Source organism: Vombatus ursinus, unplaced genomic scaffold (assembly GCF_900497805.2).
Source record: "Vombatus ursinus unplaced genomic scaffold, bare-nosed wombat genome assembly UNPS02014172.1, whole genome shotgun sequence".
NCBI lineage: Eukaryota > Metazoa > Chordata > Mammalia > Diprotodontia > Vombatidae > Vombatus > Vombatus ursinus.
In genome coordinates, this window is record NW_020953950.1 from 383,434 (window position 1) to 394,945 (window position 11,512).

The 11,512-nt window shown below is 47.4% G+C and overlaps 1 protein-coding gene across 2 annotated transcripts in view; it reads right to left on the bottom strand.

Moving 5' to 3' along the window:
- PLEKHM2 (pleckstrin homology and RUN domain containing M2) overlaps positions 1–11,391 on the bottom strand; it is a 64,987-nt gene extending 53,596 nt beyond the window's left edge. For both annotated transcript variants that reach the window (XM_027859801.1, XM_027859800.1), the window contains exon 1: positions 11,279–11,391. In XM_027859801.1, coding sequence (XP_027715602.1) covers positions 11,279–11,338 — 60 coding nt within the window. In that variant the 5' untranslated portion in view covers positions 11,339–11,391. The remainder of the gene's footprint in view (positions 1–11,278) is intronic.
- Between the last annotated feature and the right edge of the window lie 121 nt (positions 11,392–11,512).

The window sequence follows — 11,512 nt, forward strand, 5'->3', positions numbered from 1 at the left end:
AGTGGCTCTCCCCCGGCCAGGCTCAGAGAATGAGTGTCCAGCATGGCCGGCTGCCGGAGTCTTCCCTCCCGTCTGACGAGCTTTGGCCCACGCCGCTGCTCCATACAAAGTGCGCCCAGCACACGTCGAGGGGAGATCTGGCAGCTGGAGCTTCTGCAGGAGATCTGTGGGGGGAAGGCCAGAGCAGTGCTGGCCTTACAGTGAAGTCTGGGGAATCCCGGGGAGTTACCTTCAACTCCCTGGGCCACAAAGAAGGCAGCGGGCAGGAGCTGTTCCTTATCTGCTTCTATGACAAAAGCAGCCAGGTGGCTCTCCCACTTCTAAAGGTCTGAGCTAATTAACAGACAGGCCGCCAAACGAACTCTCTCCATAAACCTCCCTGCCAGGAATCAGAGCCTTTGGAACCTGGGTAACCAGCAGGGGGAGGAGAAACACTACAGGACGTGGCAGAGATAGGGCACACCTGGCTCCCTTTTCTTTAACATGGCTTTTGAAGAATGAGTCTCCAGGTCTCGGGGCTGGCCAACTCCCCCGACCACTGCCGGCACCCCAAGCCTGGAGCTGGAGGACCAACATGGCCAAAAGCCTGGCTGATGGTGAGAGGAAAAGGACAGAGTCCATGATGTTCTGGGGGCCACGGGTTCATCCCTGGAAGCTTCAGTGATCTCCCCCTACTGGGAAGCCTGGGGCACCAAGGCCAACCCCACAAACTTGCTCTCCCTTTTATACTAACACATGTTTTATCCCCAGATAGAACATAAGCTCCCTGAGGGCAGGCAGGGACCAGTTCCTTTTTCCTTATATATTCCCAAGAGCTAGTACAGTGTTTTTGATCCATAGTAAGCCCTTAATAAATGCATATTGACTATATTCTGACCTCACTATTAGTTTCAGTTATTTTATCTCTTCAACTAACAGTATCCTTTTTTTTAAAATAAATTTTATTGCCCAGACATTTACTAGCTGTGTGACCCTGGGCAAGTCACTTAACCCCAATTACCTCCCCACCAAAAAAATAAATTTTATCAATGCCTTTTATCATTTCCAGATGTACCCTCCCCCAAAATATAAGAAGATGGCATTCTGTTAGGTTCTAGAGGAGCCTAGTTTCCCCCCCACACCCGATACCTCAGTAAAGTTCTAAAAATGTACCAACAGTTACAAATATTAAGAAAACCAAAGAACATCACTCATAAACTCCCCCATCCAGACCAGGACTATACAAGGAGACTGTCAGGAATTTTCAGTCACAGAAGGAGAGCGGTGAAGGTGGGGGGAGGTCCTAAGTGCAAAGCAGCGCAGTCCTACGGCAGAAGACAAAAGCGTCATGCTGATCCTCAATAGGAAACAGGGCCAGCCCCATGAAGGACAATCCAGAAGCTTCATCCCCATCGGGGCAGGGGACAAGGCCAGACTAGTGCCCAGCTCAGAGATGGCTGGACAGGAGCCACCTCCCTGTTCTCAGCAGGAAACAGGGTCTGACCCACACTTAGCACATACTTGGCACATAACAGGCACGTAATAAATGTTTATTTATTGACTGTCCAATACCCAGGCAGCCTGTGCTTGAACAACAACACGAGATAAGGTCTGATAATTCCTGCAGAAGGAGAAACAGTCTTAGCCGCTGAACTCAGGATCAGTCAGAGCTTTCTCCAACCACATGGGCGGCTAGATGACACAGAACATTGCTTGGAATTAAGAAGATTCATCTTCATGAGTTCAAATCCAGCCTCAGACACTTACTAGCTGTGTGACCCTGGGCAAGTCACCCCGTTGGCCTCAGTTTCCTCATCTGTAAAATAAGCCAGAGAGGGAAATGCTAACCACTACAGTATCTTTGCCAAGAAAACCCAAAATGGGGTTATAAAAAGTCAGACACAACTGAAATAACTAAACAACAATAGGGGAAGGTAAAGGGGGAAAGTGGAGGAAGGGAGAGAGAGACAGACAGTGAGAGAGACACACACAGAGAGACAGAGAGACTTGGGGAACGGAGGAGGGGTGTGTGCATGCATATGAGACATGAGGGGTTCAGCTGTCTGACGCTTTCTCCTAGTCGAGTAACAGCTGCAATCAATTATTAAGCCTCAGCAGAGGCCAAACAGAGACTCCTGCAGGTCCCCATGACCCTAAAATAGCCATCAGCCCCAGAGAACCAAAAGAAAAAAAATTGACTCTCATCTTCCATGCTAGTCTGACCTAACCAGAATTGACAGGGGATGGACAAGCAAGGGAGAGAAACCCCCGGGGCTTGGACGTTACCCAGGCAGAGGAGATGAGAATCCCAGCCCAGGGTTGGGGCCCCAGGTGATGAACGCCCTCTTCTCAGTGACACTCAGTAGAATGGAGAGGATGGAGAACAGGGTCCATTCCATTCCTCAACCTTGTTACTAAGCAAAGTCACCAACAATAATTTGGTGATGATATTTCTCTGAGAGGTGCCTTGAGCTGGGGGACTGTCAGGGTAGTGTCAGGGCCCTTGAGTAAAGAAGACCAGGCTTTCCATCTCATCTCTGACACATAATGGCTTTAGTGCCCCAAGGAAGACTATAAGGTACAGAAGACCAACTATAGATCATCAATGGAGGAAGTTTCCACACTGGGACTTCCCCTATATTGATGAAATCACAGGTCTGAACCAAATACACACATATGTGCATTTATAAACCTAGGTGATGGAGACGGAGGGAGACAGAGATAGAGACAGAGACAGATCCAGGTATGGAGATGGAGGGATAGAGACAGAGATCCAAATAGAGAGATGGAGAGAGACAAAGACAAAGCGATAGGTTCAGATATGGAAATGAAGGGATAGAGCCAAAGGCAGAGATAGTTCTAGATATGGAGATGAAGGGATAGAGACAGAGATCCAAATAGAGAGATGGAGACAGACAAAGACAAAGCGATAGGTTCAGATATGGAAATGAAGGGATAGGGCCAAAGGCAGAGATAGTTCTAGATATGGAGATGGAGGGAAAGAGACAGAGATAGAAAGAGAGATGGATCCAGATAGAGAGATGGAGGGAGACAGAGATAAAGATATGGAGATAGAGGGATAGAGACAGAGAGAGATGCAGAAGTAGAGACTGATCCAGAGAGACAGAGATGGAGGGAGACAGAGATAGAGACAGATAAAGAGATAGATGCAGATATGGAAATGGGGGGATAGGAACAAAAACAGAGACAGTTCTAGATATGGAGAGGAAGGAGAGATACAGAGAGAGAGACAAATCCAGACCCGCCCATACCAACCACCCTGATGGAGGGTGACCTAATCCAGTGTTCTCCAAACAGCATCCCAGAAGTCACTGCTTTCCTGGAAAGGAAAGGACCTCTAGATATCCTCAGTCCTATGCATACCACCAAGCACACACTCTCCCTGATCTTTGGATTTTCCCTTTCTCTGGTATATCTGAGATCAACGCCTTGGACTGGTATGAAGAAAGAGAGTGCAACAGAAAACTGTGGAATATACGTTGGCTTTGTCTATAAAAAACCAATGAAAACAAGAACCCTCTGTTCAAAACCAGTCATAGCAGCTTCATAGCTAGACACCCCCTCAAAAAAAAAACAAAACAAACCCAACCCTAATGGGGAGTAATCTCTTTGTCCAACAAAAGGGGAACAGTTTTACATAAATTGTGAACTGTTAACATAATGGAACCAAACCATACTAAGACTGTGTATGATGAATACAAAGAAATCTAGAAAGCACTTGATGAAATACTGCAAAGCGAGAAAAAAACAGAGGAATGCAGGCCACCTTCATAGCGACCACAAGAAGAAATGGGAGAAAGAATGAACAAATGAATGGAGGATCACAGGCAGTGAGCAGGAAAAAAAAAAAATCACCATACTCGATGCGTGGAAATGATTCATTTAATTGTACCTGATGAGCAGGCAAATTCAAAGACTAAAGTTTGATATGGAACATCTTAATAAAACATTAAAAAAAAGTTTCAAGCTGAAACAGAAAGGCTCTCCCCTAGGAAAAGATCAGCTGGGTTAATCAAATCACACTTTGCACCAATAGCTAACAACAGTTCAGTTTGAGGACTGGTGTTTTTTTCCCATTCTGACTCAAGAACTTGGATTCCAAACTGAAAATGAAAGTCTAGCAGGAACTGTGTCTCTGTTGAAGGAAAGGGTTGCTTTGTTTTTAATATTTTTAAATATTTTAGTTTGAAAATGGCAGGAGATTAGCTTGCAAACCCCCATGGGTGCTTGCATACCTCATGCAAGTTACACACAAACCTACTCTTCCATCCCTGCTTCCTATTATCCACCCCTCCTACCACTAATCAACTCAGCATCCAGATGGTGATCTATTCACCGTCTCCACAGTACTAAATCCCAGAGTTCCTCAGATATGGAAAGAACCTTAGAGACCGAGTCCAAAGCCTTCCTTCACGAGACAGATGACCTGGACCCTCATTTGACAAATGGGGATAGTGAGGCCCAGAGAGGACACTCTGGCTCCCGGGCCTCAGTTAAATGATATTTTTACTTGGGTATTCCTCTCATCTCATCTTGAAGGCCTTCCTCTCCCCTTCTCCCCTGCTCAAAAAACTCCATTTCCAGTCCCACCCCTCCATGAAGCCAATCCCTCAGTTAATTATCTTTCTTTGGGGCTGTCCTTTTTCCTCACTAGACTATCAATTCCTTGAGGGCTGGGACCACTGTCACGTCCTTAACTTCTTTATATTCCCACTGGCTCACATCCATAGAGTTGAGTCATTTTTCAGTCATGTCTGACTCTTTGTGACCCCATTTAGGGTTTTCTTGGCAAAGGTACAGGAGTAACAGCTTGCCATTTCCTTCTCCAGCTCATTTTACAGATGAGGAAACTGAGGCAAATAAGGTTCATGACTTGCCCAGGGTCACACAGCTAGGAAGTGACTGGGGCCAGATTTGAACTCGGGGAGATGAGTCTTCCTGACTCCAAGCCTGACACTCCATCCACTGTGCCACCAAATCAAAGTGAATGTCACCTCCCTTCATCTCAGCTATTGCTTCACCCCTATCCAGGATACTAGAGATGGAGCTTGGAGACCACATTTCTCTTGAATGGTTACCACACCTGCAACCTCAAGCTGCACCCGTGAGACCTCTGCTGGCATTTTGGCTTTGAGAACATATGGAAATTGCTTCTGTTTTTTTAACACTTCAAATCTGAGTCAAAAGCTCTGACCTCTCAGTTCCTTTTCTAACAAAACCACCACGTGCCTCTGAGTCAGGAGGGACACAGGCTTAAATCAAGGTAACGATGACAAGCCTCTCCCCTGTCTCACTGGGGTGCTCACCTCCAGGAACTCCAAGCCTGGCAAACACAATTACAATGCCAACATAAGGCCATGGATCCTACAGTGGGAATCTCCTCATTTTCCAGACAAGGTTACTGAGGCCCAAAGAGCCCAACGTCACACAGCTGCTCACAAGTCACACAGCTGGGATTAGAGCTGGGGACTTCCACATCCTAACAGTCACATCCCCATCTGGATTATATCTTTCTTCCTAGAAACCCAAACCACATTACCTGCATCCTTCTCCTCCACATAACATCCTATAAAAGAGGAAGAGAGAATTAAGCCCATTCTATGAGAGGGCAAGGAGAATTCAGACAGACAACTGGCATGTATTAAGCACCTTCTATATGCCAAGCACTGTGCAAAGCATAGATCATACAAAGAACATCAAAAGATAGGCCCTGATTTCAAGGAGCTTACAGTCTAATGGGGCAGACAACACGCAAACAACTATGTACAAACAAGAGACGGCCAGGATAAACTGGAGATAATCTAAGAGGGAAGGCACTAGCAATATGGAGGACTTGGGAAAGGCTTCTTATAGAAGGGGAGTCTTTGGCTGAGACTTGAAGGAAGGTAGGGAAAGCCAGGAGGAGAAGGAGAGGAGAAGGTAGAGAGGAAGAGGAGAGGAGGAAGGAGAGGAGGAGAGGAAGGAGAGGAGGGGGAGAGGTGAAAGAGGAGGAGGGGGAGGACAAGGGAGAGAGTTTCAGAAGGAGGAGGTGAAGCAACTTTCCTGAAGTCATGAAATTCAAGTGAACTCTGGGAACAAACAGTGGGAGCCCAAGATTCCAAGACCTCCTCCAGTCACCAAATTGATGGGAATCTGATGGAGGCAACTCCACTGAGATTTCTCTGATGCCTCTTTTCAATACAGCAAACATGTATTAAGCACCAACTGTATGCTCTGCCCCGCAGGCCATCCAAAATATAGATAAGGTGGGGGTCCCTGTCCTCATGGAGCCCACAGTCTAGTTTAGGGCATCATCAGGTTATAACACAGAAGTCATTGAGTCTGACCCCTTTCATTTTACAAATGAAAAAACTGAGACCCAAAGAATAAAATCAGCCCAGGTAGGGTCTGACTGAGGCAGAGTAGAAGTCAGAAACCTTTTAGGCACCAGCGTGGTACAGGGGAAACAAGCATTGGCTTTGGAGTCCCGGGTTCAAATTCCACCTCTTAGATTTATTACACTTATCACTTGACTTCCCTGGGCCTCAGTTTCCTTACTAGCAAAACGGAGGAGCTGGGCTAGATGACCTGTGGACGGTCCCTTCCAACTCCAGATCCTGAAATTTAATCATCATTTACCTTCAGAGGGACATATAACAGCTGATGTGGTCCAGATGAGCAATGATGATTAAGCACCTCTGGTGTCAATGAATCAAACAATCAATAAGCATTTATTAAGTACCTATATGTACCGGAAACTGTATTGGGAATACAAAAACCAAAAAATGAAACTGTCCCTGCCCTCAGCAAGCTTACATTCGGTAGGGAGGTGGGAGGCAGACAACACAGCACGAAATAAGACCCCGGGTCAGACAAGCCTTGTGAGCATAGGCTCTACGCTGGGCTCTAGGCACAATGATACGCCTCCTTTAGGGAGCACATACCACCTCTCCATCTCTGCTTTGCTCCCATTCTCTAAACAGCATTGACAGCAGCACACAGAGCAGACTTTCTTAAACAGATGGTAGCAGGGCCCCAAGTCTCAGAAATCAGACCCAAGCCTTCAGGTGCCTGGAACAATGTCTGTCTCCAAAGGATGGTCTAGGCTAGGGGAAATAATGCTGGGCCTGGAGTCAGGTGGGTGTGGGTTTGAATCTCACCCACATGACCCTGAGCAGGTCATTTCATCTCTCTGAACCTCAGTTTCTCCATCTGCAAAACGGGGTAGTCACAGCCCAATAACTACATTATCTGTACCTAGTCAGCACAGTAGAGTGGACAAAGTAAGACCAGGATTCAAATCCTGTATCTGCCATTTAATAGAGCTGATTATAAATAATCACAATAACTAACATTTATATAGCAGCTATTACATGCCAGACATTGTACTAAGTACTTTACAAATATTATCTTATTTGACCCTCACAACAACCCTGGGAGATAAGGACAATTATTATCCCCATTTTACAGTTGAGGAAACTGAGGCAAACAGAGGTTAAGTGACTTGTCCAGGGACACACAGCTGGTTAAGTGTCTGAGTGGATTTGAACTCAGGTCTTCCTGACCCAGGCCAGGTGCTCTATCCATTTCCCCATCTAGCTGTAGTCACTTATGTGACTTTGGACAAGTCATGTCATCTCTGTAAGTGTCAGTTTCCCCATCTGTAAAATCGAGGGGTCGGGCTAGATGGTTTTTAGGGTTCTTTTTGGCTCTAGATTTTGTTATGATCCCATGATCCCAGGGTTGTCCAGGAGATCAAATGACACGATAATTATAAAGCACTTTGCAAAACCTAAAGCATTTTATAAATGTTAGCTATTATTGTTGTTAGTATACACCTGACCAGATGGCCAAGACAGTTGCTGGAGGAAGCTTACATGTTGCCTGAAGGTCTCATTAGGCAACGTTTTTACATAACCTGTTTTATAGGCTCACAGCATTTTAGACTGAGAGCTAGAAGGAACCTCAGAAGGTCATCTGGTCCAACCCACTCTTTTTTCAGATAAGGAAACCGAGGCACAAGGAAGGTAAGGGAACCGGCTAGAGTCAGAGACAGGATCCGCACCCAGGTCTTGGGCCTCCAGAATCAGGCCATCACCTTCCTTCCCATCACATCTTTATGGGTGACTTCCCTCCCACCAACCCCCATGACTCCAAACACATATTAGAAAAGATTGACAAACTTCCTGACCTCCCGGAATGCTGCCATTACTGGCACAGATAAGATCAGAAGAGTCAGCAGTCCATCTTTCTCTTCTATTCAAAAGACTGATTGCTTTTTAACAGAGTGCTTTGTTCCTTCAACCTTTCCTGGGTAAGCAAAAATCACGCAGCATTATCAAAACCAGGCATCATATTTAGTCCTGTTCAGGGGTAAAACGAAATAGAAAACAACATGGAATGGCCAGGTTGGAAGGGACCCCAGGGGCCACCTCCTATAGGCTGGGCCTACAGAAAACAATCATCATAAGAACCCTCAAACAGATCGGTCATCTCAGTGACGGTGGGACCTTGCGTTCGACAGCGCAAATCCCAATCCACCCAGACCGGCCGATCTGGCTGGATGCCGGCCCACATGTCCCCCCAAGCTCACCAGGAGGAGCCCCGCACAGTAGTAAAAGGCTCAATCCTTTACTCGTTTGTAAGCCTGTGAGGCCCAGGTTGTCATGTTCCCTATTTTACAGATAAAGAAACTGAGTCTCAGAGAGGTGAAATGCTTTGCCACTTGGGTCACAGGGTCAGCAAGCGTCCTGAGGGCAGAGTCTTCCTGACTTCTTGAAACAGGCTGCCTCGATCTCCTGGACAAGAGGACATCCGATCTCTCCTAGAAGACCACAGAAGAGGAGCAACCCCACCTCACCTCCTGGGGCAGCCCACCACTCCATGTTCTTCCCCCTGAGGTCAAGCAGGATGAGGCCAATCTCACCAGTGAAATAATAACAACAACAACAACAATTATGACTGTAATAGTAATAGCAATGTTAATGATGGTCATCTTCATCATCATAGAGAATAAGCATTTATATAGTACCTACTACATACCAGGCACAATACTAATAAAGATAACAGAAGGGAAGGGAATAAGCATTTATATAGTGCCTAATACATACCAGGCACAATACTAATAAGGATAATAGAAGGGAAGGGAATAAGCATTTATATAGTGCCTAATACATACCAGGCACAATACTAATAAGGATAATAGAAGGGAAGGGAATAAGCATTTATATAGTGCCTACTATGTACCAGGCACAATACTAATAAGGATAATAGAAGGGAAGAGAATAAGCATTTATATAGCACTTACTATGTACCAGGCATATACTAATAATATAAAGGAAGGAAATAAACATTTATATAGTGCCTACTATATGCCAAGCATCATCACCACCATCATCATCGAAGGGAAATGAATGAGCATTTATATATGTGCCAGACACTGTGCTAAACACTTTTACAAATAATATCTGATTTGATCCTCACAATAACCCTGTGAGGGAGATGCTATTATTATCCCCATTTCACAGTTGAGGAAATTGAGGTAGGCAGACAGCTGGTAACTGGCTTAGGCAGGATTTGAACTCAGGTCTTTCTGACTCGAGGCCCAGTGCTTTATCCATTGTGTCATCCAGCTGCCTCAATAATAATCAATATTGTTATTTATAAGAATAAATAATACCATTATGAATAAATAAGAATGACAACAACTAGCATTTCTACAGCATTTTAAGTTTTGCAAAGCACTTTCCATAGGTTATCTCACTCGATAACCTCACAACTACCCCGGAAGCTAAGTACTACTGGTAACCCATTTCACAGATGAAGAAACTGAGCTTATACTTTTAAAAGTGAAACTTGACAAGACCATTAATATTGATGGTTCATTCTGAAATCAACTGTTTTAGAACAGAAATTCCAATTTTCTTTGACAGTTAAATTTTCAAGTGATTTATTTAAATTAGGGGTAGAGTGAAGGGAAGAACCCACCCTGTCTAAAAGAAGCAAGTTCAGCTCTCCTCCTAGAGTCAGATTCAAACCTAGCAGGGGCCATTCTGTCTAACTAAATGAGGAAACACAGGCGACAGGGGCAGAACCGGGCCCCAAGGTCCCGCCACTCTACATCCAGGGCATTTCCTCAGCACCAAGATGCTGGGTGTCTCTGCATGCCAGGTACTTGGGGTTGAGAAAAAATGGGTCAGTTGGCTGGCTCTCTCTCTTCTCCACCAGCCCCTTCCTCAGTTTCAATTCCTTAATTAGTGGGGCTGTCACCAAATCTAGAGAAGGTTGATGGAGACCCTCGGAAGAAGCCCAGGCTTCCAATATAAGCTCCACCAACTGCCATTCTTTAGCCTGGGACACTCTGCACCGAACTAAAGCCAGCTGGCCCTCTGGGACCCTTTTCAGCTTAGCCTACTCCATCCCCCAACCAGCCATGACCATAAATGTTCTAGCTGGAAATAGGAGGGGGAAGAAAGAAAAGAAAAGGATGCTTCTAATTAAAACTCTTCCCCAAGAAGGGCTGTGCTGGTTGGCCAGTCCTTGTGCTCCCCAAAGAATGTCCTAAAATATACCCAAGAGAGGCAAGCAGCCCTGAACCACTTCAGCAAGGTGAATTTAGGGAAGTCCCATCAGAGGCGAGCAGCAGCGGGATGAGGAGTGGGGGGGGGAGACTCTGACTTGTCACTGAAGCCAAGAATCCTTCCAGACTCCGCCACCAAGAAACCACAGGGTCCCCAAGAAGGGCACGCAGGGCGGATGCGGTCCCGGGCTTGGGAAGGGCTTGACAGGGGGCAGAGGCAGGTCTTGTCAGTCACCCCCACTGAGCCAAGGCGGGTACCTGAACCTGAGGGGAGACCAGGCCGGGGTGGGGGTGGGTGACCCGTCTGTCCCCCGGGGCTGTCATTTCAACACTGCAAAGAGGCTGATCTCAACTCCGATCTTTCAAAAGAGTCATTGGGGTCCGAGAAGCTCACGTGAGTCTGCTCCCCTCTAGGCCACAGCCCGGGTGGGGGTGGGGGGCTGGGAAGGGGGGACGGAGGCGGAGTCAGCCCCTCCCGCCCCCCGCCCCAGCTGGCTGAAGGGGACAGGGTGATGTCATTGGGCAGGAGAAGCGTTTGGGGCTGGAGGTGGGGCGAGGCTCTCCCAGGAACTTCTTGGGGGATGCAGGGGGGGCCTGGCAGGACCCGGGGCTGGCCAGGCTCGAAGAAGAGGGCAGCGGGTTGGGGTTGAGAGGTCGAACTCTGGCTTTAGAGGGGTCGGACCGCGGGGCCCCGAAGGCTGGGTGGGGAGGCGCGCTTACCTTCTTCACCGACAGAGAGATGTTCTCCAGGATGCGGTCCTTCACCTCGCCGGGCTCCATGGTCCCGGGGACGCTGCCGGTGCCCGGGCCGGGGCCCCCTCCGCCGCGCCGTCTCCTCCCGCGCCGGGCCGCCCCCGCCGCCGCCAACCGCTCCGGGGGCTGCTCCGGCTCTGGCTCCGGCTCCCGCTGCCTCCAGCCGCCGCCTGGGGGCTCCGTGGTGGCGGCTCCGCGCGG